Below are 27,921 nucleotides of genomic sequence, written 5' to 3'. Positions count from 1 at the left end.
AGAACCTCAAAGTACATGAAGAAATACAGAAAGAACTAAAAGGAAAAATGGAGAAATCCACTATTATGGTTGGAGATTTTACTACTCTCTCAGTAATTGATATAACAAGTACACAGAAAATCAGTTAGGATATAAAAGACTTGAATAACACCACGAACCAAATTGACATTAATTGTCATTTACAGAACATTCAATGAGAACAGAAAACACATCTTTTCAAATGCACACACAACATTCCCCAAGATTAAACTATCTGGGCCAGAAAACAAATGTCAATTTATACAAAGTATATTCTTAGACCATACAGACCACATTAAGTAGTAAAATTAAATTATAGCAAAAAGATACCCGGAAAGTCCCCTAATATTTGGAAATTAACCTATGAATAAAAAAAAAAAGGGATATCAGAAAACATTTTGAACTGAATGATAACAGAAACATATGAAAATTTATGGGATGCAGTTAAAGCAGTGAATACAATGAAATTTGTAATGTGAAATGCTCATGTTAGGAAAGAGGAAATGTCTTAAATCAGTAATCTAAGCTTTTACCTTGAAAAGCTAGAAAAAGTGGAGCAAAGTAAACCTGAAGTAAATAATACAGAGTAGAAATCAATAGAATAGATAAAGGATATGATCATATAGAAAAGGAAAGGAATCAATCAATTAAGGGAAAAAGAAGAAGATACAAATTACCAATTTCAGAAATGAAGAGAAAGGAGAGATATCACTACAGACAAATAAGGCTAATAAGGGAACATTACACACAATGTTTATGCTAGTAAATTTGACACATTAAAAAAGGAGATTCTTTGAAAGGTACAAGTTATTAAAACTGACACACACAAAAAATCTTCAGCAAAATCGTAAAAGGGTCAGGTGCGGTGGCTCACGCCTGTAGTTCTAGCACTTTGGGAGGCCAAGGTGGGAGCGTCACTGGAGCGGGAGCAGCCTGAGCAAGAGCAATACCTGTCTTTACTAAAAATAGAAAAATTAGCCGGGCGTGGTGGCGCGTGCCTCTAGTCCCAGCTACTCAGGAGGCTGAGGGGATCCCTTGAGCCCAGGAGTTTGAGGTTACAGTGACCTATGATTGCACCTAGGCTACAGAGTAAACCTTGTCGTTAAAAAAAAATAAAAAATTTTTAAAAGAGAAAAGTAAGAAGAAAAACTGATTTTTCCCCACAGAGGTTATGATATGATATGTGGAAATCCTACACATTCTACTGATCAGAAATAATACCAGAACTAACAAGTGAATTTCATAAGGTTGCAAGATAACCAGATCAAACAAAAATAAATGTTTATGCACTAGCAATGAATAATTCTAATGCTATAGAATACCACAGAATATTTCTATATGCTAGCAAAAACAATTGAAAATGAAATTTTTGATATTGAGCACCTTTCCATGTACTAATTGGCCATCTGTATATATTTAATTGTTTTGATACCTTTACAACAGCATCAAAACAATTAAATATATACAGATGGCCAATAAGTACATAAAAAAATGCTCAACATCACTAGTCATCATGGAAGCACAAATCTAAACTATAATGAGATTTCACTTCACATCCGCTGGTATGGCTGTTACCAAAAAATAAATAAGTACATAAAAGGAAATAAGTGTTGACAAGGATGTGGAGAAACTGGATCCCTTATGTTGGGAACGTAAAATGGTGCAGCCGCTGTGGAAAACATTATGGAGGTTCCTCAAAAAGTTAAACATAGAATTATCATTGGATCCAGCAATTCCACTTCTAGGTAAATGCCCAAAAGAATGGAAAGTAGGGACTCAAACAGATATTTGTACATCAATGTTCACAGCAGCACTATTTACAATGGCCAAAAGGTGGAAACAACTTAAATGTCCATTGATGGATGAATGGATAAACAGAATGTGTTATACAAATACTAGGTAGCCTTGCTAAACCATGAATGAACCTTTAAAACATTAAATTATTAACTATTAAACATTATGCTAAATGAAGTAAACCAGACACAAAAGGACACGTGTATGATTCCACTTATATGAGATACCTAGAATAGGCAAATTCATAGAGACAGAAAGTAGAGTAGAATAGTGGATTTCAGGGTCTGGGGAGAGGGAGAATAGGAGTTACTGTTTAATGGGTAAGAAGTTTCAGTCTGGGATGATAAAAAAGTTCTGGAATTGTCCAGTGGTGATGGTGACACAACACTGTGAATGTATTAATACTTAATGCTACTAAATTGTACACTTAGAAAAGATTAAAATGATAAATTTTACGTCATATATTTTATCACAATAAAAATTTTTTTCAATTAAATACTTAGGAATGAATTTAACAGAATATGTGTATGACATTCTGTCATATGTGTATGATGCATGTGTATGACATATGACATGTACACTAAAAACTATGAAGCTTTGCTGAGGGGAATAAAAGAACTAACTAGAGAACTGTCCTGTGTTTGTGGAGTTCACTCCAAATTGGTACATACAGATCTTCCTCATTCTTTTTTATTGTGTGGATGGACCATGGCCTATATTGATGGATATTTGCTTTTTTCCAAATATTTTGCTATTATTAATTTCACAATAACCTTATACATATGCTGTTGTGTATGTTGGAATTGTGTCTTGATGCAGATTCCTACTGGATTTGTTCAATCACACTCATATTTAGTTTTGTTAAATGTTGCCAAATTTCCCTCTACAGGAGTTATGCAAAGTTACATTCCTACTAGAAATGTAAGAATGCCTGTTGCTCCACAGCCTTAGTAACAGAGAATTTTGTCAAACTTTTGGATTTTGGTCAATGAGCATTTAGAAATATGCTTAAAGAGTATTTGCATTTTTTTCTGGCAGATGGCCTTTTGTTGTTGTTTTGACTATTTTTCTTTTGGGTTTCTGGCCTTTTTCTTTTCAATTTTTAAAAGTCTTTTACATATTAGGAGGATTACTTTTTTGTCTCTGAGGTAAATCATAACTATTTTCTCCCAGTTTGCCATTTGTCCTTTGATTTCTCTTATCCTCTTTTTTTTTTTTTACCATGACAAAAATAAAATTCAATTTTCACATAGTTAAATATATGAATCTTTGCATTTTTTGCTTCTGGATTTTGAGCCATGAGAGGCTTTCCCCACTCCCAGATTATAAATGAATTCGTTTTCTTCTAGGACTTGTCTGATTTTACGTTTTATATTTAGCTCTCTGATACATTTGGAACTTATTCTGGCTTATGAGGCATGATTCTAATTCTATATTTTTCCATATGGCTATCCAAATTCCTAACATTATGTATTCAAAAGTCCATCTTTTCCCTGTGTTTCAAACGAACATCTTTCTCAAATACTAAAGGTCCACATGTAATTATGTTTATTTTTAGACTTATTATTCTGTGGCTCTGTCTATTCCTGAACCAAATACCACATGTTTTTTAGCAGCTTTATTTAATGGGCTGGTGGACCTCACTGAACTTCTTTTTCAAAAGAGTTTTTCTAGCTGTTTCTTCTTGTGTGCTTTTCCAAGTGAACTTTAGAATCACATTGCCTAGATCCAGGCCTATCTACCTCCTTCCAAAAAATAAGTTTGGTATTTTATTTGGATCACACTAAGTCTTTGTGATTCTCAGTAATCCTGTTACTCAAGTCTGTTTTTATACCTTTAAGGAATGTTTTTAAAACTTTTTCAAATGTTTGCTCTACTTCTAAGTATTTTAACTTTTTTGGTTGCTATTATAATTGGGCTCCTGTCCTTCACAATATGTAATTATTATTGGTACTATGTATGAACACTACTCTTTTTATACTAAAACTTTACGTTCTGCTGCTTTACTGAATTTTCTTAACATTTGCATTAGTTTTAGCATTAATTCTCTTAACTCTTATCTCTTCCTTTCCTATTTTTATGTCTCTTTTTTCCCAAACTCAAGTTTTATTTAAAATAGAAAAGAAATGGTTCCTGAAAATGCTGGTGAATAAAGAAAAAGATGCAGTGCTCTTTTCCTACAAGTTAGCCAGCCTATCCAAGTACAGGGATATACAGTACCTAATGCTGGGAGAATTTCACAAGATTATCTGTGCCTAGATTATGGAGAGATTCTCAGCGTGTGATGCTTAGTTCCGGGTTTACATCTTTACTGGGCATGAACAAGAGCTCCTGCTCCTTGGCCATAGCCAGATCCCTCGGGCCCAGAGTTCTTTGTAATCTATCCTTTACAATACATTTCACCTTCTTGTTCAGCTAGAGTTGTTGATTCAAGACTCTTCCCACACTTGGCACATTGAAAACAGTTTTTGTGCCAGGGCTTTCCAGCTCCAATTATCTTCTCTGCAGCATATACACAATCCCCACATCTGGAACACTTCTCAGCACCTCCGTATTTCTGAGCAAATGTAGAAGTGTTTGCATTGGTTGTAGGCCTGTGAGGTTGAACATTCTCTGGCTTGATGCCCAGCCTCTTACCACAGTCCATGTTGAACACGCCAGCGCCCTGGCCATAACCATAGCCTTTCAGCCCATACTTCTTTCCATAGCAGGATTTGCAGTAGATCTCTTCATCATGAATTGCCACTGTTGTGCTATCTAAATTTTTCCTGCAAACCATGCACAGAAAGCAGCAGCAGTGGAAGCTCCAGCCATCACACTGTACCTTTTCCTCATGGTACACGGTCCTCCCGCAGGCCCCACACTTGTTTCTACCTCCCCAGACAGGCATTTCAGGTCCGAGGTGGGAGCACGCACCACAGGCAGAGTCAGCGAGGCCGGGCCAAGGCAGGGCGCAAGCAGTCGGAGAGACTTTATGTCTTTTTTTTTAATCTGACTATATTGGCAATATTAAATGGAAGTGGAGTGACTTGTTTCTGATTCTAGCAAGAACAACTCTAGTGTTTCCTCATTAAGTAGGTGCTGGATTTTATCAGTTTTGTAAAAATCAGGAATGGCTGTTAAATTTTGTCAAGGTCCTTTTCAGCAGATATAATTGAATTTCTTTCTTTTTTAGACCGGTTAAAATGCAGAATTATATTCATTGACTTCGTAATACTGAACCATTTAGGAGTAACCTGCACTTGGTCATGATATATCATCTTCAATTCCCTATTGGTTTCTGTTTGCTAATATTGTATTTGGATTTTTTAATTGATGTTAATTTGATAGTATGTAATAAATAGGGCATTTATAAATATAGTTTATAGTAAATAAATTATACATAATCTGATAAAATTGATAATTTCATTGATATTAATAGGAGCTTGATCTATAGTTTTATTAATATTTTGTACAAACTTCATGAAGTTAGGTATTATATGAGTTATCTATTATCACAATAATGATGCCTAACAAACAACTACAAACCCTGAGAGACTTACAGCAATAAAATGTTTATTGCTCATGTGGCTGAGGTGATTGGCTAGGTGATTTTGATGTTGGCTCGGCTAGTTTACATATATGGGATTTAACTCACTGCTAGCTGGAGCCCTTGGAATGACCAGGCTCTGTCTCATGTGTTTGTTATTCTCCTAGTCATGTTTTCTTTTTTGACACAAGAGTCTCGCTCTGTTGCAGGGACTAGAGTGCCATGGCGTCAGCCTAGCTCACAGCAACTTCAAACTCCTGGGCTCAAGCAATCCTCCTGCCTCAGCTTCCTTAGGAGCTGGGACTACAGGTGCATGCCACCACGCCCAGCTAATCTTTCTATTTTTAATAGAGATAGGGTCTCATTCTTGCTCAGGCTGGTCTCCAACTCCTGACCTCAAGAAATCGTCTTGCCTTGGCCTTGCAGAGTGCTAGGATTACAGGCGTGAGCCACTGTGCCCAGCCTCCTCCCAGTCATGTTATCATAGTAATGGCACTCCTGCAAGAAAGAGCAAACTCAATCAAGCAAATTATTTTCAGGCTTCAGCTTTTATCTTGTTTGCTAACATCTCATTGGCCAAAGAAAGTGACACAGCCAATCCAAGAGTCAGAATAGGAGGACTGGCAAAAAGATATGCAACAAAATGTATAGAGACAATTAGGTGTGAAGCATTTGGGACCTTTTTTTTTTTTTTTTTTTGAGACAGGGTCACTCTCTTGTTCAGGCTGGAGTGCAGTGGCACGATCATAGCTCACTGCAGCCTCGAATTCTTGGGCTCAAGCAGTCCTCCTGCGTAGCTAGGACCATAGGCACATGCCACCATGCCCAGCTACTTTTTTTAAAAAGTTTTTTGCAGAGATGGGGTCTTGTTATGGTGCCCAGGCTGGTCTTGAACTCCTGGCCTCAACTGATCCTCCCACCTCAGCCTCCTGAAGTGCTGATTACAGGCATGAACCACTGCATTTGGGGGCCATTTTTGCAAACTATCTAAGTTTTCCCTAATGGCCATAATTATTCACATCATTCCCACATGTATAGTATGCACATTCCCATATCAGAGCCCTCCTAAATCTCAAACATGACATCAGGTCCAAAATTCAAGATCTCATGATCTACATAAGGTCTGGGTGTTGCTACTCATGATCCAAAGATGTATGAACTAAAAGTCAAATGATTGGACCCCCATATATTTAACATAAGTGGATGAAACAAGACAGGATGATTGCAAAAGTACTATCATCTGGAAAGTGTAAGAATGGAAAGCGCATAGCAGTCACTGGCCCATAGCAATTCCAAAATCCCATTGGGAAAGTCTTGCCAGGTACCCCTATAGATGGGGAATGTTCTATAACTAGGCTCCAGTTCTCTTTCCCTGGGTAGGTATCTACTGCTACATAATAATATTGCCATAATTTTAGTGACTTAAAACAGCACCCATTCAAGACCCTGTTTGGGCGCAAAAAAAAAAAAAAAAAAAAAAAAAAAAAAACAGCACCCATTATCTGAGTTTCTGTGGATCAAGAATCCAGGCAGAGTTTAGCTGAGCCCTCTACTTCGGCATCTCACAAGGCTGCCATCACAGTGTTGGCTGGGGCTGGGGTCTCATCTGAAGTTCAGCTGGCAAGGATTCACTTCCAAACTCACGTGGCTGCCAGCAGGACTCAGTTCCTTACGAATTATTGGACTGAGGGCCTCAGTTCTTTGACGGATGTTGGCCAAAGCTGCCCTCCATTCCTTGTGATGTGGGTCTCTCCGTAGGGCAGCTTACTTCATCAAAGCCAGCAAGGGAGAGAGTCATTAGTCTGCGAGGACAATGGAAGTTACAATCTTGTGTAATGTAATTACTAAGTAACATCCCATCACCTTTGCCATATCCTGTTAGAAGAAAGTCACAGGTCCCACTTGCAGTCAAGAGGAGGAACGTGAATGCCAGGAGGCAGAGATCATTGCAGGCCACATTGGAGTGTGTCTGGCACACCGAAAGTGGCACCCTGATCCATGTTCTCCTTCACTCCTGGCTTCACCCCCTATGGCACCTTTCACTTTTTATTGCCTTCCTTGAACACTCCTGAAGAGGGCATTGGAAACTATGCCTTCCGAGCAACTTCCTCAGCCTGCTTCCTGCCCACAGAAATTTGGAGGCCCAGAGCCTGTAACATTTAGTCCATTTTCATTCAGGTTAATGCCACTTTCATTAGTATAGCTCTCTAAAAAGTTCTGTGGGTTTCATGTGTCTGACTGGAGTTCACTTTATGCACCAAAAGCACATTTGCTATCTTCCAAGCCACAGAGGTGGTGACATGGCTGACATTTTTCCCAGTCCCCTCTACGTTTCCTTGCATTTTTTCAGCCTCCTATAATGGTTTTGTCACCATTTTTCCAGTCTCCATCCACAGCCCAGTTCCAATGTCACATATATTAGGTTTTCATGTTGGCACCAATTTCTGTGTCAGTTATCTATTACTGTGTAACAGATCACTTTAAATCTCAAGGCCTTCAAACAATCAATATTTATTTAGCTCACAAATCTGTAGACTGGTGATTTAGACTGGACTTGGCCGGGCAGTGTTCCTGGTGTCCTCTGGACTTACATGTCTGGGGCTGTCAGCTATCTATGGCTGGCTCTGGATGGCTTTGGTCAGGCTAGATCAGTCACAAAACTTTTGTGTCAAGGGCAGAGAGCAAACTGAGAGCAATTTCAATTGCATAAGTGCTTTTCAAGCCCCTGCTTGCATCAGGTTTGTGAACAATCCTATTGACCAAAGCAAGTCACATGGTTGGGCCCAGAGTCAGAGTGGGACAGCACAACAGAATTCCAAAGTATGTGGATCTAGGACAAGCCAAGAATTAGCTTATGTTTTGCAACCTGTCACAGGGATCAATGTTATCTTTGCTTCATAAAAATACTCTGAAAGCATTTCTTCTTTTCCGGTGTCCTGGAACAGATTGTACAGCATTAGGTTTAACTGGTCTGTGAAGACTTGGTAGACTTACCCTGTGAAACCATCTGACCTAGCGCTCTTTTTATGAGGTAACTCTTCGATACTCTTTTCTAGTTCCTTTATGAAAATAAGCCTGTTAAAACTTCCTATCTCTATTGGAGTCATTGTAGTAAATTATATTTTCCTAGTTCATTATCCATTTCGTCTATACTTTCATTTATTATAGAAAACTTTTTTATTTATGCAATTGATTTGCATACAGTTGTACAAAATGGTCCTTAAGATTAAAGTTTTTCCTGTTTCAATGTTAATTTTTCACCATTATTTTTGTGTATTACTGCTTTCTCTTTTTTACTTAAGTAGTTTATTTTTTCAAATAATCAAAATACTATTTATTTATTAATTCTATTTTTTGTTTTCCTAACTTATTAATGTGTCCTCATCCTCATTACTTCTTTACCCTTTTTGTTATTTTTTCTTTTTGAATTATATGCTAACTCATTTTATTTTTATTCTTCCATTTTTATCAATGTTTATCAGTTCAAGTTGACAAACCAAATAGTTGAGGCTGTAACATGCGTAACTAGTACATTTTTACTGTGAATTGTGGCTTTTAGCATTACAAAGTATCCTTCTTTGTCCTTCCTTTCCTGAATTCTACCTTATCACATATGGATATTGTAATCTTTGCTTTTGGTGGTTTCTATTTGCCTGCTGTATCTTTGCCCATCCCTTTTCTTCATCCTTTCTGAATTACTATTTTAGATGTATTTCTTGTAAATAACAGACAATAAGAATGTTGATTTGAGAGCCAATCTGAAATTCCTTTTTTTTACTAGATAAGTCCTTTCACATTTGCCGATTTGATTCATATATATTTACTGTATGATGCCACATTTACAGCATGTTTTTCACTATATGATCTATTACCTTTATTGGTTCTTTTGGACATTGAGGGAGATTTGCATTTTTATTCTAGCAGCTACTATACTATTACCTTTAATAGCATAGTCTACCTTTAATGCTTAGTCCCCCTTTTTCCTCATTTAAGCTTCATCTATTTGGCTTGTTAACTTTTAATAAGATTGACTCCCATATATTGCCTATGCAACAAAGAACTCTGTACTTTCCTCTTCCTCTGTCCCTTCTTTTTCGTTTTTTTTTTTTTCTTCTTCAGTTTTGTTACTTCTACCTTGTCAAAGCATGTACCATTTTTTTTCTTTATTTTTTAAGATATGGGATCTTACTCTGTTGCCCAGGCTGGAGTGCAGTGGTGTGACCACAGTTCATTGTGACCTCAAACTTTTGGGCTCAAGTAACCCTCTCAAGTAGCTAGGACTACAGGCACACGTACCATCACACTGGCTAATTTTTAAAAAATATTTTGTAGAGACAGGTTCTCGATATTTTGCCCAGCCTGGTCTTGAACTCCTGGCCTCAAGCGATTCTCCCACCTCAACCTCACAAAATGCTAGGATTACAGGCATCAGCCATCATGCCCAGCCAAAGAGTTTAACATTTGATAGTATCTTCTACTCCACTTTTATTTTTATCTTAGGTCTACAACTAAAGATATTCAATGCTCACGTCCAGTCCTTTTGCTCAAGTTTCCCCAATCATCTCCTAGTTGGATGAAGCTTGTCTTTTAGTAGAATCCTAAGGAAAAGGTTGTGAGCATAATATTCCCTAAGCTCTTTCATGATTAAAACTTTTTTCTATATCCTTGATACCTAAAGGGCAGCTTGCCTGGATACAAAATTCTTAGTTTATACTTTGAGTTTCTTGAAAACGTTGTTCCACTGCTATCTTGCTTTGTCGAGAAGTCTGATAACAAACTGATCTTCTTTCTTTTCTAAGAGACTAAGTATTGTGGCTAAGATGCCTACATAGTTTCTTTACCTTGAAAGTATAACAGTTTGCTAGGATATGTTCAGAGCGAATCATTCTTTTTTATTAATTTTTTTTTTTTTTTTTTTGAGACAGAGTCTTGCTGTGTTGCCTCAGCTAGAGTGCAGTGGTATCATAGCTCACTGCAATCTCAAACTCAAGGGATCCTCCTGCTTCAGCCTCCCGAGTAGCTGGGACTACAGGTGTGCACAACTCCCAGCTAATTATTCTATTTTTAGCAGAGATGGGGTCTCACTCTTGCTCAGGCTGGTCTTGAACTCCTGACCTCAAGCAATCTTCCTGCTTGGCCTCCCAGAGTGCTAGGATTACAGGCATGAGCCACCACATCAGGCCATGTTGGGGTGTTGTGTTACAGTCTACCATTTCATGGTTCAAGAGAGCCTTTTTCTGTTGGGTCAATCATGTACAATTTCTTTAACAAGTAATGCCTAGGTGGGAATAGGGGGAGTCATCTGTTTTTTCTGAATCCTGGACTTGCTGTTTTATCTGATGGGCTGCTATCTTTAGCTTCTTGCTTCCTTTTCCCGCTTTCATCCAGCAAGCCTCCAAGGGACACCACTCCCTTTCAACATGGCTTCATCCCTATCAGAAGTGATGCCTCCGGTCCTGCTTATTTTTGAAGCCCCTTCGTTTCAACTTCCCACTAACTACTTCTCTGATCCACCAGGTCGCAAATCTGTCTGTAGCATTTGTCCACTGTGGGTGAGACCACAAGTAGTCTGGTTTAGCTGGAGTACCGAGTTCAGTGAGGGCCTGGTACAAAAGGAAAATCTGGAGGGTTCTGCAGGAGTCAGATCACAGAGGACTTTCTATGGAAAGAAAGGCTTTTGTAATATGAGCAAGGAATAGAGAGGTAGAAAGTAAAACAGGAGGGATGAAGAGGAAAGAAAAAAGAACTCACCATCCATACTAACACACGAAGAAAACTGAAAGTGAGAATCACAACTTTTCAGCTGATGAAAAATACTCCAAAATAAAAAAGAAATCCAGAATTTGGGAAATTTGTCCAGAGAAATGATACAATTTCTTCAACAAATGAACTGCAAGGGGAGAGAAAGAGGGAGAGGGAAAGGAAGAGGGAGAGAGAGAGAAGGAGAGAAAGAGGAAGGGAGGGGAGGGGAGGGGGAGGGGAGGGGAGGGGGAGGGAGGGAGGGAGGGGGAGAGAGAGAGAGAGAGAGAAGTGCTGGCCTGTGCCTCCTGGGAGATGGCCCCTCCCATTGATCTGGTGTGCCCAGGAGTCAGGCTGTGGGCAGAGCTGAAGGTATGGCACAGGAAGTGTGTCCACCAGGCCTGTCAGGTGTGTCTGGGTGGGAGGAGGTGAGTTACACTAGGGTGTGGGGAGGGGGGGAGATCAAGGAGAGATCGAGAGCAGATGCTGAAGGAGAGGAGGGGGCAGCATGGAGAGCTGAGCATGGGGCAGACAAGAGGACCCTGGGAGGCACCTCAGACAGCTGAGCCAAGGAGGGCGGGAGCATCTGGGAGGGTCAAGGGGTAGGAAAGCAAAGGCTGCGGGGTCTGGGCTTGGGGAGAGGATGGACAGCAGGGTCAAGGTATGGCGTGAAGCTGGCTGTGGGTCATGGTTTGGGGAGGAGTGGGCAGAGAGGGCTGGAGACAGGGATAGGCTGAAGTTAGGGGATGGGGGACAGCTTTGTCTCCCCATTCTGCTGATTTAGGTCCCTAGATTAGCTTTAATTCTGCCTTTGCAGGGGGAAGAGTCATAGTTTTTATTGGACATGTCCCAGACTCAGTGTTATCCTGCCTCCTAGAATGAAAAACAGAAAAGGAGAGATGCTTTCCTGCCCTGGGGCTCAAGGGCCCACCTATCTTCAGGAAGATGTGCTGAGGCCGGCTTCGAGGTGGCCCTGGACAGGGCTGGAGCACTCCAAGGAGTCAGCATGGGCAGGCAGAGCTGCCTGGAACAGGAAGAGGATCCCTGCTGTGCAGAGCCATGTCTCAAGGGGGACCCATGGGTCGGGCAGGCAGGGGCAACAGGGGTCCCTGGGCCTGTAGCGTTCACTCTGGAGACCCCTGGGCCTGGGACAAGAGTCTCTGCTCCAGTTTGGCGTACTGGGGTAGGAGGGCCTCGTACACCTGCAGGGGCAGAAAGAACGGTTTAGAATGGGGAGGGAGGGAAGATGCCTCTTACATCTGGTTGCAATCTGTGATTTAAAAATTTTATATCCCATTTACTTGTAATTTATCTTTTTTGCTGGGCAAAAGGAAGCATCAACTCACAAAAGAGGAAATGCTAATTTTCAAACCTATATTCTAAGATTTTTAAAACTGTAAATTATGAAATGAAATTAATTTTTGTTACCAAATCTACAAAAGCTTAAAAAATTCTGGTACCAGAAAATGGCTGTCTCATCGCATAGCTGGTGAAAGTTGGTGGTATAACCCTTTTGGAAGTAAACTTGACTTTTATATCTATATTAAGATGTCCATGGCCTGTGATTCAGTTATTCTACTTCTGTGAAGCTCTCCTAAGGAAATAACCCTAAATGTAGTGTGCCAAGCCTACTAAGGGTCTTCTTACACACTGCTCAATATTGAGACTCATGATACTAGCATGGGCCACACCCTGGACCTCAGAAGGGTAGACTGGAGCCACACAGCCTGTTGGCAGAGTGGCTGCAGGTGCTCCTCTTCAACGGGATACCATGTAGCGTTCATACAGCAGTTCACACACCTGTCCAGGAGAGGGTCTCTTTGCCTCCCCACATTCCCTACTCTCTTACCCCCAGGTTGTAGCTCAGGTACAAGGAGTTGAGAGCCACATCGTACAGGTGCAAGAACCATCCTGGCTTCAGAACCTCATGCCCCACAGGAGTATCTCTAACAATAACTCAGTAGGACATGCCCAGGAGGAGTCATTGCCCTCAGGGAATCCCTAAGTAAGACTTTTCACCAGGTCTTTACAGTTTTCCCAATTCAGATGCAGTTTCCCAAATAAATACCATTTTTACATAAGCAATGTTGTCTGATAACACTGTTGATATTCCATTCTTATTAGGTCTCAAGGGAAACAGAGCTAGAAAGTTAACCAAAAGTCAAATTCTCATGTAGAATAGGAAAGGAGTGTGCTGTGTAATAAACCCAAACCAAAAAACCAACAAGGGAAAAAGGACCAGAAAGAAACACAACCCCACATTCTTACCTTTCATTCCTCTTTTTTTTTTTTTTTCCTTTTGTGGTTTTCACCTGTGGCTTTAATCTCTCGTGAGAAATGGAGGTGCACCTCAGGTGAGTGCATGTTGTCTTACAGCCAACAACACTAAGACCAAGGGACCCAGATTTTCTCAGGACTTGTGAGTAAATACAACGAGGAGCTCATGCCAATCCCATTCCTTCTTAGTTTGGCTTAATTTGCTCCAAAGTCAAGTACTTCACTAACTGATTATGCAACTCAGGCCTACGCTTGGTGCAGCTGGAGCAGCTCTGCCCGAGGAGGCTCAGGGGGCTCTCACAGGCTGTCAGAGCCAGAGAGAAGGAGCCCACTGGCTTCTAAGTCCACAACAAGCCTGAGCTGCCTGTGAGGGCTTAGGGGGATAAATTCCTTTGCTTCTCCAAATAAGGATGATACAACTGATGTTCTGGCTCAACCCTGTGAACCATTCATCTGTGAAGAACTTGGAAATAGACCCCATGAGTAAAATGAAGCAAAGGATAGCAGGTGACCCTTTATGAAGAGGCCCACAGGAGAGGGGGCTAAGGCTGTCCCAGCCTATATTGAACATTAAGGAGTCAAAGAACAATGGTAAGGGGGCTTTGATTTCTCCCAAGGAAATCACGACATTCAGTTGAGCCAAGGGAGAAGCCACTATTACTGCTTTGAGTTTCCATTTGAGCACAAGCACTGCTGTAGGTACCGCAGAGAGAGAATCGAGGATGTGGTCCTGCTTTCAAAGAGTTTAAATCCAGCCTGCAAATTCAGTCTGCAAGTAGGTCACTTGTGCTAACAATCACAGACTATCACTGCTTGCAACTGCTGTTGAGGATTCTGAGGTTACATTTAGGTTCAGTGGTAAAAGGTTCCAAGAGCTATTAGTGATTCTGGCTATGGGCAAGCCAGAGAGTGTGCAGTACCCACAATGAAGAGAGTATTTGCTACATATAATGAGGCAGATGCCTCTGTGCTGCCCTAAAGCTATCCCCAATTGCCCTCTTCCTTCTGGCTTCCTTCTGGAGAGGCCTCCTCCACACCCTCCCCCAGCCTTTCTTACAACCAGAGTGGGCCATATGATCAAGTGGTGTCTGTTGGGGGAGTGTGTATGAAGGTAATAGACCATGTTTCTCTCCCTGATAATATGCAAGAAGTGTGTGAGAAGAGACTCTGCCCAATGCCACCCTCTGATTTCTGCCTTTGAACACAGTTGTGTGAGGACATGATGTTTGGAGAAGCTGCCGACGTCCTGTGACCATTTGGAGCACATCTGGAGCTGCACTATCCTACATGGTAGCCTTGAAATATGCCTTGAACTACAAATATAAAATGCACACGAAATTTCCAAGGCTTCATAAAAAACAAAAAAGAATGTAAGATATCATATTAGTAACTTTTCTTATTGATTACATGTTGAAATGACAATATTTTGGATATGTTGTATTAAATTAAATATATTATTAAAATTAATTTTGCCTGTTTTTTATTTATTTTTATTTCTTAAAAATGAGACTAATATAATTTAAAATGACATATATGGCTTACATTATGTTCCCACCATCCATCACTGCTCTGGGGAATTGCAGGGAACATGACCTAGAACCCTGATGTTGAACCACTGAACACATGTTACCTTCAGATTTCCTGTTACATAATAAAACCATTTTGGTCAAGGATTCTTTTAAAGCCTCACAATTAGCAGGTTAAAAGGAGGCAGGACAGATGTTGTGGCCATTTCACAGATAAAGGAACAGAGGTCTGGAGACGAGGAGTGCTGCTCAAGGTCACATGAAGATCACACGGTGAAGAAGAGGCAGAATAAGAATCAGAACCCAAACACTCTTTATCTCAGTGTAGGATCTTTCCACTGCATTTAGTGGCCTCGTAAACATAAGGACACACAGCAGAAAAATAGAACAAACCTGAGCACATCTGTGTGTATGGTTTGTCTGGTCATCTGGAAAGCATGAGCTCCTGTTTCCGAGGTATGTTGGGAGACAATTCTCCACGTTTCTACATGCCCTGTAATTACTTTTATTCCAGACTATCATTTTGAGGATGTAAGGCATAGAGACATAGATAGTGCCTCTCTCTGGAACAGAAGGATAATAAAGATAATGTCTCTTTTGGGGGCAAAGGTTGGGAGTTTTCTAAGCTCAGGATCCCCACTGTGACAAACATTACTTGCACAGTATCTACCTGGGCCCACTCTGCATCACCCTGTGGAACTTGGGGGCCAAGGGAAACAGAAGCAAACATGAAGCTCATGCCGCCAGATATACCATGAGTAATAAAGCCCTTTGTCTCTGACCCAGGAGTCTTGTGTCTTCTGCCCAGCATCTATGAAACTGTGGCAGGCTCACTTGTTAGTCTGCAAATCAGGTACATCTCAGACCTTTCACAGTTCCTTACAAGAGGTACCCGCCCCTGCCCCTGGGTGCGAGCACCTTCTGTAAACAGGTACAGTGGTGTGGTGAATGCTGTGGTGTACCATCCAGATTCACCTTCAGGAATGAAGAACTTATTCTCCCAGCTTCTGGGGTTGCTGCTGGCAGACAGCCCTCAGCTGACAGCCCGTTTTGGGGACTGCTCTGGCTATAGAGAGCTGCCTCACTTCATCCTGGGGTGGCCCACATGCAATGACTGATTGACATGGGATATAAAGACCCAGCCCCTCAGCCCAACTGGGTAAAACTCTAAAGGGTCATCTCAGCTTCAGAACTTCCTGCAGGATAGACTGAGGGCTCCATGAGATTGCACTGCAGCTCGCCGCCTCCCCTGGCCAATCCTGCATCCTCCTTTTCCCTTCCACGGGTGTGGATCCCAAGAGCACCCTCCAATAAACCTTGCATATCTTAGTTGACTTCTCAGACTTTGCTTTCTGGGGAACCAAATCTGCAACAAGTGGAGTTGGCCTGCACAGGGATTTCCTGGCCTGGGTGACCACACAGTTATCTTGGGTCAGACTTGAGATTTGAGTGCTAGAAACCCAGAATGTTTTGTGCTTCAGTGACAGAGTCTTTCGGTAGCTTCTCCAGCCCAGTGACATGGAAGGGCCTGCCCTGAGGCATACAGAACAATGGAGATATGCCCAGTGACCCATCTGACCCCTGGCTGTGAAATCAGCAATATGTGAGTTCCAACTGACAACCTGGCTTGTTTTGCTCCATTTTCTTGATAATTTCAAAAAAGCAGAATTTCCCTCATAGTTGAGCACACCACATTTAATGTAGGTGACCTTTTTGGAAAAAAGAACCTAGGTGGCTTTCACAATGCAAGTGTTATAACCAAATTCTTATGGTCTCTCACCTGAGAAGCTCCCGGGCTTGGGGTAGCAGCTAGTGTGGGATTTGAGGCTAACTTCACGACCTCTGAAAAGGGCACATCTATCCCACCTGCAAGGCCTAGAAAGGAAAGGTCATTTCACATCAGTGTATATTGCAAATGATGTTAACTGTAAACAGCACAAAGGATCTCAATGGGGTGATAAAATGTTCTAAAACTGGATTATGTTGATGGTTGCACAACTAAGCAAATTTACTAAAAATCATTGAACTGTATACTTAAAACAGGCGATTTTTATGTCATATGAATTGTACTTTGATGAAATTGTTTTAAAAAAAGGAAAAGAAAAACGTGAAGTGCAGGCCTGTCTTCAACACGGTGTAATTTGTCTTGTTCATTGAGGTAGTGCCTTCCATGGAACGGGCCAGTTAACCCCACCATGTGACAAAAGGGGAGGGTCTGTCGGCCTCTCCTCTCTCCGCTCATCACAACGTTCTGGCCAGCCTGTTTTCCCTCCGCTCATCTTGCTTCAGTGCCTTGTCACTGTATGGAATGTTCTTTCCATCTTCATGTACCTACTCCCTTCTCCTTGGCGAAGTTGCAGCTAAGAACCTCACTTGTTTGGGAGGCCCTTCCTAGCCATCCTCTAGCCCTCAGCACCATCTGCTTTTCCTCAGAGAACTTTTTACAATTTGTGGCCACACATTTGGGTGATTATTTATTTAAAGTCCCTTCTTTGCTGAGCTGTAAACTCCAGGAGGCCAGAGACTTTCCCTCTGGGTCACCATCAAAGCTGTGGTGCCTAGGGCTCTGTCTGGCATTCAGGAGGTGCTCAATAAATACTCAGCAAGCAAATGTGTAGCAGGGCTGGAGAAGGTTGACAAAGGTGGACAAGAAGCGACGAGGAATTTCTAGGCAAGGTAAGGAGCAGTATGAGATTGACAGAGAAACACAGCACCACGAGTGTAGGAGGGTCTCCTGAAGATATGAGGGCCAGTTTTCCTAACCAAATGCTAGAAAACCCCACCTTGGTATAGATGAGGGAATGAAATGGTGGGGGGGCGGGTAGCCAGCACAGAAACTGAGTCAAAAGACTCTGGTCCCATCTCCACACATATTCACAGACTGGCTGGGGAGAAGAGATCTCCAAACAGAGTGGCTAACATGTCTCTGGGTGGGGCCAGACAAGCTTGGATTTAGCTCAGGCTTTGGTTTTGGAGGACAGAGCAGGGCAGTGCCCCAGGTACCCTTTTGGCAACTAAATGAGCGTGCAAAGGGAAAAATGAAAACAAAACACAATGCAGCCTAGCAGTGAAGTCCCTAAAGGGTAATGAATTCCATTCCCATTTCTGCAAAAAGAGAACTATGAAGTGGACCCCAGACTTCTCAGCAACAACACTGAAGGCCAAAAGATTATGGAATAGTACTTTCAAAGTTCTCAGGAAAAGTATTTTCAACTTAGAATCTTTTATCAATCATTCTTTGGGAGGCTGAAACAAAGACCTGTTGGACATGGACATGTCAGACCTCAAAATTATCTCCTACTGAGTTCTCCCTTTAAATATTTATTTAGGGGGAAGCATATAAATAAAGAAGAAGATAGAAACTGCAGGAAGGTAAAAAAGAAAAACTCATAGGTAAGTGCAAATAAAAGCCAATAGGATACAAAATGTACTTCAAAACAATCTGAAAATAAATTCCCAAGTTATCTTTATATAGGAGGTAGATGGGGTGGGGAGGGACGGGAATAAAAGAACAAGAAGTTAATTAAGAGAATAATATGTTCCCTGACTGATTCTCAATGTTGATGGAAAAACATAAGTTTAAACAGGTATGTTAAAAAGTTAAGAGTAAACATGCAAAGAATAGAACCACTAGAGGGAAAGGATGAAGCCCAGAAGTACATGGGGAGCTGGAGGAAGTCTTTGAGCAAGCAGAGGACAGGGCAAATTGATCCAAATTGGAGGAAGAATGCCCTTGAGGGCATGTGCTGCTTCCTCCAGAACGCTCCTAGACAAGAGACCTTCCTTTAGGCTGGGCGCGGTGGCTCACGCCTGCCTGTAATCCTAGCACTGTGCGAGGCCCACGCGGGCGGATCATTTGAGCTCAGGAGTTCGAGACCAGCCTGAGCAAGAGCGAGACCCCGTCTTTACTAAAAAAAAAAAAAAAAAAAAAAAAAAAAAGAAAGAAAGAAATTAGCTGGACATCTAAAAATATATATAGGAAAAAAAAAGCCGGGCATGGTGGTGCATGCCTGTAGTCCTAGCTATTTGAGAGGCTGAGGCAGGAGGATTGCTTGAGCCCAGGAGTTTAAGGTTGCTGTGAGCTAGGCTGATGCCACGGCACTGTAGCCTGGGCAACAGAGTTGAGACTCTGTCTCAAAAAAAAAACACCTTCCTTTAATATCTAGAGTTTCAGCGAGGCCTCCATCAGAGCAATGGTCCTCCATGGAGCTGTCCAGGGTCCTGGACTGCTTGGGCCTGAAGTCTTCCCCTCTTATCTCAACTTCTTGTTTTTGCTGAAAAGACAGCTCTGGGCTTCGCCCACCCCTCCTGCCCTCCAGCTGTCCAGACCCATGCCCATGTGCCCTCAAGCAAGCCCTATGTCCATTTCCAGTGTCCCTGTGCTGAACCTGACTCTGACCAGGCCTGATTCAGTTAGGACCCGGCCTCCCTTTCCCCACTGTAAGTAGAGAATGAAAGAACAGAGGGGCCGGGCGCGGTGGCTCACGCCTGTAATCCTAGCTCTCTGGGAGGCCGAGGTGGGCGGATCGTTTGAGCTCAGGAGTTCGAGACCAGCCTGAGCAAGAGCGAGACTCCATCTCTACTTAAAAAAAAAAAAAAAAAATAGAAAGAAATTATATGGACAGCTAAAAATATATATAGAAAAAATTAGCCGGGCATGGTGGTGCATGCCTGTAGTCCCAGCTACTCGGGAGGCTGAGACAGGAGGATCGCTTGAGCCCAGGGGTTTGAGGTTGCTGTGAGCTAGGCTGACGCCACGGCACTCACTCTAGCCTGGGCAACAGAGTGAGACTCTGTCTCACAAAAAAAAAAAAAAAAAAAAAAAAAAAAGAAAGAACAGAGGATATGGGTTGATCCTTGCCTGCTGGAAGGGAGAAAAATGAAGCTGCAGCCCCCCAAACTGTAGTGTCCCCAAAGACTGGGAACACTTCACTCACCCCTTTCCGTGCTCCTCAGCCCAGCCAGTGCCCCAATCACTTCCAGAGACAGCTGTCGCCCTCCATCAACCTACCGTGAAAAGCTCGGTATGCAGAGCCCACGCAAGCTGAGTTGGCAGTGTCTGTGACATACACAGGGGCACCAAACACATCTGCAAGCACCTGGAAGGGACACAGAGGTTTTACTGTGGTAAGTCACTCCTCAGAGGGAACGTGGACATTTTGGGATGCCTTTTTCCAGGTTCTGTTCCTCTTATGTCTTCTGACCCCTTCCATTCCATCTCTACTGCCTTAAAGGGAGTGCACTTGGCCACGATGCCCTGGAGACCATGTGATCACAGAGGCAGGATGACCTGGGGGAGTCTCTAGTGGAGAGCCATAGCTCCCCAGGCTGTCCCTTTACTTTTAGCCATCTACCAAAGGCAAGGCAGAAGATTTAGGAAGTATGTCTAGCAAATCCACTAACCTAGAGCTGAGGACATCTGAGTATTAGACTAATATTAACAAGCCCAAGAGAACTGGCCTTGGCCCAGCAGTGGCTGCCACTCATGGGAGATCACACTAATCCTTCCCCAGGGTAGACAGTTGGCCCCTTGACCCAAGGTAGAACCAGCTCTGTGGTGTAATACATGCTCTCGAGCTCCCCCTGGGATGGAGCTGAAGCTGACTCTAGCCAAGACCACATGCTTATTTATCCTTCTTCCCCCATCCTATCCTGAGTCCCTCACTCCTTTCTTCCTGGAAGCACTCTCAACAAAACACTTAACAGAAGAATTCCCACTTCAGGCTCTGCTTCTAGAAAATCTTACCTAAGACAGGTATATCACAAGTCAATAATTGATGCAATTATCCTAACAGGGCAGCCTCAGGCTACATCCAAAAATGCAGAGTGTCCTCATAAGAGTGACAGCCTGAGTGTCAGATATCTGCAGGTTGGTTCCACTTTTGGTCATAAGTTTCTAGCATAATGGAGGACCAGAAGGAGAGTGACAGAGTCTTGCAACTGTGTTACAAGAGGACAGACTGGAGAATTAGAGAGAGTTAAATTGGAAAGGAGAAGGTTTGTCATGTGGAAGAACAGGTGCTCTCCATGTGACTCCAGAGGCCGGTGCTGATGGATTGCACAGGGCAGCAGAATTCACCTGAATTCACCTGTGACAGAACCTGCTCACAGTGTGAGCTGTAAGGCAATAGAGCTGCTTCCTGGAGAGAGTGGACTGTGAGCTCCCCTTTCCCGCAGGAGTGGGAATGGCAGAGGTCCTTCCTGTTGAGTCTCTGGCTCTTAGAAGTAACACACATGGGAAAGGCCACAGTGCAGGGTCCACCACCAGCAATTACCTGTAAGATGTCTCTATTGTGGGATGCTCCTCCAGTGGCCAAAATCTTTGTCTTGGGCACTGCAAGGGAAAAGAAAAAAACCAAAATACCTGTGGCAATTCCCCCAAACCAGAAAGAGCTGTTTTTCCAGAGTTCTTCAGCCACAAAGGATGGTGATGGGCTAATGCCTCCTGCTTATCACACAGGACTGGGAGAGATCCAAAGCTGACCCTTCCATGTAGGCCTGTCATGTGCCATTTGCTTGTGAGGTTGCTGCCCCATCCACCTTTACTGTCCTACCTTTGTATAATTTGTTTTTTAAATCTCAACAAAGCAAGAATAGAAGGGAACTTCCTTAAATTGATAAAGGCCATATATCTAAAACTGATAACAAACATCATTCTTAACAGAAAGGTTTAGAAGCATTCTCTTTAAGACTAGTGTGCTAGCAAGACTCCAAAATGGCCTCCAAATGACCCCTGCCTCCTACTATTCATACCCTCTCACATTCAGTAGGGTTGACTCATGTACCCAATAGGACTGTGTGTAAATAATGGAGTGGCTTCCAAGACTGCGTGATAAAAGGCACTGAGGCTTCCATCTTGCTCTGATACAGATCACTCTCTTGGATCACTCCCTCAGTGGGAAGCCAGCTGCCACATCATGAAGACACTTACGCAGCCCTACAGAGATGTCTGTATGGCAAGTGACTGGGGCCTCCTGCCAACAGCCGTGTGAGTAACTCGGCTTGGAAGCGGATCCTCCAGCCTGAGTCAAGCCTTGAGATGAGTGCAGTCCCAGCTGACGTCCTGACTGCAGCCTCGGGAGGTATGCTCAGTCAGAATCACCCAGCTATGCTGATCCCAGATTCTTGACTCACAGAAATTATGTAAGAAAATAAATGTTCATTCTTGTTTTAAGCTGTGAAATTTTGAAGTAATCTGTTACACAGCAATAGATAATTAATACAACTAGGAACAAAACAAAGATTCATAGTATCCAGTACACTGTTTAACATAGTACTAGATATACTAGTCAATGCCATAAGACAAAAAACCCAAAAAGTATAAGGATTGAAGGAAAATAAAACAAAACTATCATTATTTGCTGACCGTAGGCCATCTACTTAGAAAAAATAAAAAACAAGCAAACTAATAAAACTAATAAGAGTTTAATAAGGTTGCCATATATGCAATGGACTTGTAATAATCAATGGCATTTCTAATAATAATCAACTAGCAAATGTGATAGAAAATAAATTGTCATTTACACTGGGAACCAGAAATGCAATAATGTAGCCAGAAAATACCTTAGCAAAGAGTTCAAAGGTCTCTATGAAGAACAAATTTAAGCTGTTATTGAAGGACAAAAAAATAATATCTAAATAAATGAAAAGATACTCCATGGTCTCAGATGGATATGAATTAACATTATAAATATGTCAAATTTTTTCAAATTGGTGTATAAATTCAATCCAACCTAAATAAAAATTCCAATTGTGTTTTTTTAAAGAACTGAACCAATTTACAATAAAATATTTATGGAAAAATAAAGACCTATTAACAGATAAGACAGTATTTAAAAAAGAAAAGCAAGGAGGGAAGAATTGCTATACTAGGTATTAAGATGTTATTATGGGCTGAATTATGTCCCTCCCAAATTCATGTTGAGGTCCGAACCCTCAGTATCTCAGAATGTGAGTATACTTGGAGATAAAGATAGAGATCTCTTTAAAGAGGTAACTAAGTTAAAATGAAGTCATTAAGGTGGGCTCAAAACCCGTATGACTGATATCCTTCTAAGAAGAGGAAATGAGGACACAGGGACACAGAGAGGGAGGACTATGTGAAGACAAAGGGAGAAGACGGCCATCTACAAGCTGAGGAGAGAGGTCCCAGAAGAAACCAACCCTGCTGGCATCTTGATTTCAGACTTTTAGCTTCCAAAATTGTAAGAAACTCAAATTTCTGTTGTTTAAGCCACCCATCTGTAGTACTTTGTTGTGGCAGCCCTAGCCAACTAATGCAGACATACCACAAAGCCACAACAATACAGTTTGTCCCAGGAACAGACCAATAAACCAGTGGAGTGGAAATAGGAGTATAGAGAGAGATCCATGTGTGTATAGGAAATTGATAAATGATAAAGGGGACACTAAAAGTAATGGGGGAGAACAGACCATTTAGTATAATGACAGTGTTTGGAAAACTGGATCAACATGTGGACAAAAATTAAATTGGATCCCAATTTACACCATTCACAAAGACTCCAGAAAAGACAGATCAAAGTCCTAAACGTGGAAGGTAATATTATAACATTAACAGAAGTAAATGTAAAACAATATTTCTGCAATACTGGTGTAGGGGCAAACCTCTTAAACAACATGCATAAAAGGCAAGCCAAAAAAACGGACTTAATTTAATCAAAATTCTGTTCAATTTCTTTATTTCAAAATATTAATTAAGGGGGTACAACTGTTTTTGTTACATAGATACCTTAAGTCAGGGCTTTTGGTGTGCCCATCACCAGAATAGTGTTCATTGTACCTAATAGGTAAGTTTTTATCCCTCACTCCCCCGCTCTCCCCATCCTTGGTTTCTCAAATCCTTTATATCGCTTTGTGCCCGTGTGTACCTATCTATTAGCTCCCACTTATTAGTGAGAACATATCGTGTTTGGTTTTCCATTCCTAGATACTTCACTTAGGATAATGGTCACCAGTTCCATCCATGTTGCTGCAGACAACATTATTTTATTCCTTTTTATGACTGAGTAGTATTCCATGGTATACATGTGTAAGATATATATGTATATCTATCTATCTCACATCTTCTTTATCCACTCATGAATTGATGGACACTTAGGTTGATTCCACATCTTTGCAATTGTGAATTGTGCTATAATAAACATTCGAGTACAGGTATCTTTTTTTATAAAGTGACTTCATTCCCTTTGGGTAGATACCCAGCAATGGGATTGCTGGATCAAATGGTAGGTCTACATTTATTTCTTTGAGGAATCTCCATACTGTTTTCCATAGAGGTTGTACTAATTTGCAGTTCCACCAACAGTGTATAAGCATTCCTTTCTTTCTGTATCCATACCAGCATCTATTGTTTTTTGACTTTTTAGTAATGGCCATTCTGATAGGGGAAAGGTGGTATCTCACTATAGTTTTAATTTCCATTTTCCTGATGACTAGTGATGTTGGGCATTTTTTCACATGTTTATTCGCTATTTATCTTCTTTCAAAAAACTTCTGTTCATGTCTTTTGCCCATTTTTTGATGGGGTTGTTTTTTTCTTGCTGATTTGTTAGAGTTCTTTGTAGATTCTGGATTAGTCCTTTGTCGAATACAGTTTACAACATTTTCTCCCTTTTTATAGGTTGCCTATTTACTTTGTTGATTATTTCCTTTGCTGTGCAGAAGACTTTTAATTTAATTAAGTTCCATTTATCTATTTTTCTTGTGTCTTAGTCATAAATTCTTTGCCTAGGCTGATGTCCAGAAGAGTTTTTCCTATGTTTTCTTCAAGAATTTTTATGATTTCATGCCTTACATATAAATCTTTAATCCACCTTGAACTCATTTTTGTATATGGTGAGAGATAGGGTACTATTTCATTCTTCTTCATGTGGCTATCCAATTTTCCCCACACCATTTATTGAATAGGGCTTCCTTTCCCCAGTGTATGTTATTGTCTGCTTTGTTGAAGATCATGGCTGTAGGTAGATGGTTTTATTTCTGGGTTCTCTTTTCTGTTCCATTGATCTATATCTCTACTTTCATACCAGCATCATGCTGTTTGGTTACTATAGCCTTGTTGTATAATTTGAAGTCAGGTAATGTGATATCACCATATTTGTTCTTTTTGCTTAAGATTGCTTTGGCTAACCACTGCGAGATTCAGTTTCCTACTTTGTGAAGTGGGAATAATACCAGCACCTACCTCAGAGGTACCATGTTAATAAGGATGAAGTGCTGAGGAAACAGGCCGGGCACATAGTTGGTGCCCAACAAATCCTGGCAGTTATTAGTATCATGACTATCATTCTTACACAAAGTGCCTCTTTATTCTCTTTAGACTCTATTAAAACCCAGTGAGGTGATGACTGCCCAAGAACAAAAACTCAAGCTGGCCAATCCACATGGCAGCCTGGAGAGTGATGCCTCATGTGTGTAACCCTGTTCAATTCCAAGCATATTCATTTAAGTGATCACCCAGCAGAGCTGGCAAGACAGGTTTGATTCTGTATTTAAGATTGCTAAAAAAAAAAAAAAAAGGCTTGCTAAGAGGATAAGAAACTGTATGTTGTTTTGCGCAAGAAATGCTTTAAAAGCTGGGAATAACACCACAATCCCATCAGCCCCTCCTGAGTCCATGTGGAACTTCTGCCCTGACTGCCTCTCCCTGTATGCTGGGCTGTCCCCTCCCAAGTACCCGCTCCTGACAGCCAGAGGACTCCTGCCATGCACTCAGCATTACATTGTGCAATTCACCCATTTTGTTGTGTGCAGTTGAGGCTGGTTCATTTTCATTTCTGTGTTGTATCCTGATATATGAATACACCACAGTGCATTTATCCTGTCTACTCCTAACAGGCACTGGATTACTTCCACTGTGGGCTACTAAGCATAGTGCTGCAATGAATATTCTCATGTACTTCTTTAGTGAACATGTGCATGAATTCCTGTTGTGCATTTACTTAGAAGTGCGGTTGCTGGGTAGGTGTAGATTCAGCTTTAGTAGATGCTAACAGGTTTTCCAAGAGGTTTACTTAATCTGTATTTTTATAGTATCCTTTTACTTGGTTGGTTCAAAGACATAAAATATACACTACATAGAACTTGGATTACCCATAAAAGTGTCATAAGGAGGCCTTCAAGCAAAGAGGCTTCAGAGGTTTTTTCTACCTTCTAGAGTGACAACAGTTGCTGCTCAGAGGGACAAATCCATCTTAGAAACCTGAACTCCATCGTCGGCCAGCCAGACCCCCAGCCCACTCCAACACCATCAATAAGGGGAATTCACTGATCTCCTAAAGCTACCTATTCCATAGCTCAAGTTCTCAGAAATCCCTTTCTCCTCCTTTTGCCTTCCCCCAGCTTTGGATCTGCCCTCTCCATGCCAGTTGCTGTGGTTTGAATATTTGTCCCCTGTAAAACTCTTGTTGAAACTTAATCCCCATTGTGGCAGTATTGAGAGGTGGGGTCTTTAAGAGGTAATTGGGTCATGAATACCCTCATGAATGGATTAATCCACTCATGGATTAATAGATTAATGGGTAATAGATTAATGGGTTATCATGGGAATGGGAATAAGCTGGCACACTCAGGCCCCTTGCCATGCGATACCCTGCACCACCTCAGGACTCTGCAGAGTCAGAAGGCTCTCACCAGATGTGGCCCTTTGGCCTTGGACTTTTCAGCCTCTATAGTTGTAAGAAGTAAATTACCCAGGTTCAGGTATTCTGTCATAAGCAACAGAAAACAGACTAAGATGCCAGTCTTCTGAGTTTCGACAGGGATACTACACCCCTACTCTTCCCTTTCCGAGCTGAAAGGCCCAGACTGTGTCCCATAGGCAGGTGGGGCCTAGCCAGGCTAGGAGGACTCAGCGCTAGCTTGAAGGACGCTCCACAGTGGTGGCGTCATGGCCTCAAGCCAGACCCTGCATTGCTCATGTCCTTAGGGTCCAGAGCTCAGGATGTTTTATCTGTAGCTTAAAGCTTAGGGTTACAAGAAGACCTCTCCCAAGTCTTACAGTTTCTGGCCAAGAGGTCAGGCTATTGGAGACAGAACTGAGAAGCAGGAACAACCTGCCCCTATGCTATGCCTGCCCACAAGTGCCAAGCAACTCACTTTCTCATCCCACCCCCAGGGCCAGGCTTTATCTCCCTCTTGCATGAGGCCCCCTGTTAAGACAGCCTTAACACACACTGTCCCCCAGTTCTGGCCCCAGGGTGTGATCTGGGTCCTGAGTCCCCACCCCAGGACACATCCCACCACCAGTTCACTTACTGACTCGATAGCCCAGGCCTTCTGCGTGAATCCTCTTGGCCATGAATTGTCCCTCGATCAGTGCTCGAACCTCCACGTCCTTGGGGAATGCTGAGACCTGTCTCCAGGAAAAGGTGGGCACAGAGTGAGGCACTCTTGCAGAACATTCGTGTGTGTGTGTGTGTGTGTGTGTGTGTGTATCTTTTTAAACAATAGCCCAGATTTGGAACTCAGAGCTGGGCTCTTTAACTGAGGGGTCCCCAACCTATGGTGAGTTGTAGAATTATTTCATTATATATTACAATGTAATAATAATAGAAATAAAGTGCACAATATATATAATAGTGCTTAAATCATCCTGAAACCATCCTCCCCACCCCTGGTCCATAGAAAAATTGTTTTCCATGAAAATAGTCCCCGGTGCCAAAATGGTTGGGGACTGCTACTATCCACTAACTCTGCCTGTCACACACACTCACACACACACACACACACACTCACACACACAAGCTCACAGCCTCACATGTGTACCACTGGGGTAGTCAGAGCTCAGTCTCAGGCAGCCAAGGGTTCAAGTTCCAACCTACCATTCAGCTCCATGACCTTGAATAAGTATATGACTTGCCGAGTGTCATTCTCTTTTTTAACAGAACTGAAGTAATAGTGGCACCTATTTTTTAGGGTTGCTGCAATGATCAAATTAGGTGAGGAGCCTGGAATACCCAGTTGACATTCGATAAGTGAGAGCCACGAGCCTACGCCGAGAACCCACCACTGCGGAGT

General features: G+C 41.9%; 1 protein-coding gene and 1 pseudogene across 2 annotated transcripts in view; both read right to left on the bottom strand.

Annotated features, from left to right (window-relative positions):
• Window positions 1-3,995: 3,995 nt before the first annotated feature.
• LOC138386776 (cysteine and glycine-rich protein 2 pseudogene) lies at window positions 3,996-4,961 on the bottom strand (annotated as a pseudogene).
• Window positions 4,962-11,890: 6,929 nt separating this feature from the next.
• XYLB (xylulokinase) overlaps window positions 11,891-27,921 on the bottom strand; it is a 48,980-nt gene continuing 32,949 nt past the window's right edge. For both annotated transcript variants that reach the window (XM_069475543.1, XM_069475542.1), the window contains exons 15-19: window positions 27,160-27,256; window positions 21,159-21,217; window positions 19,895-19,982; window positions 16,664-16,758; window positions 11,891-12,282 (exon numbers count right to left, since the gene is read on the bottom strand). In XM_069475543.1, the coding sequence (XP_069331644.1) occupies window positions 12,205-12,282; window positions 16,664-16,758; window positions 19,895-19,982; window positions 21,159-21,217; window positions 27,160-27,256 (417 nt within the window). In that variant the 3' untranslated portion in view covers window positions 11,891-12,204. The remainder of the gene's footprint in view (window positions 12,283-16,663; window positions 16,759-19,894; window positions 19,983-21,158; window positions 21,218-27,159; window positions 27,257-27,921) is intronic.

This window comes from Eulemur rufifrons, chromosome 7, assembly GCF_041146395.1.
Source record: "Eulemur rufifrons isolate Redbay chromosome 7, OSU_ERuf_1, whole genome shotgun sequence".
In the NCBI taxonomy this organism is placed as follows: Eukaryota; Metazoa; Chordata; class Mammalia; order Primates; family Lemuridae; genus Eulemur; species Eulemur rufifrons.
This window is presented reverse-complemented; position numbering and strand designations above follow the sequence as displayed.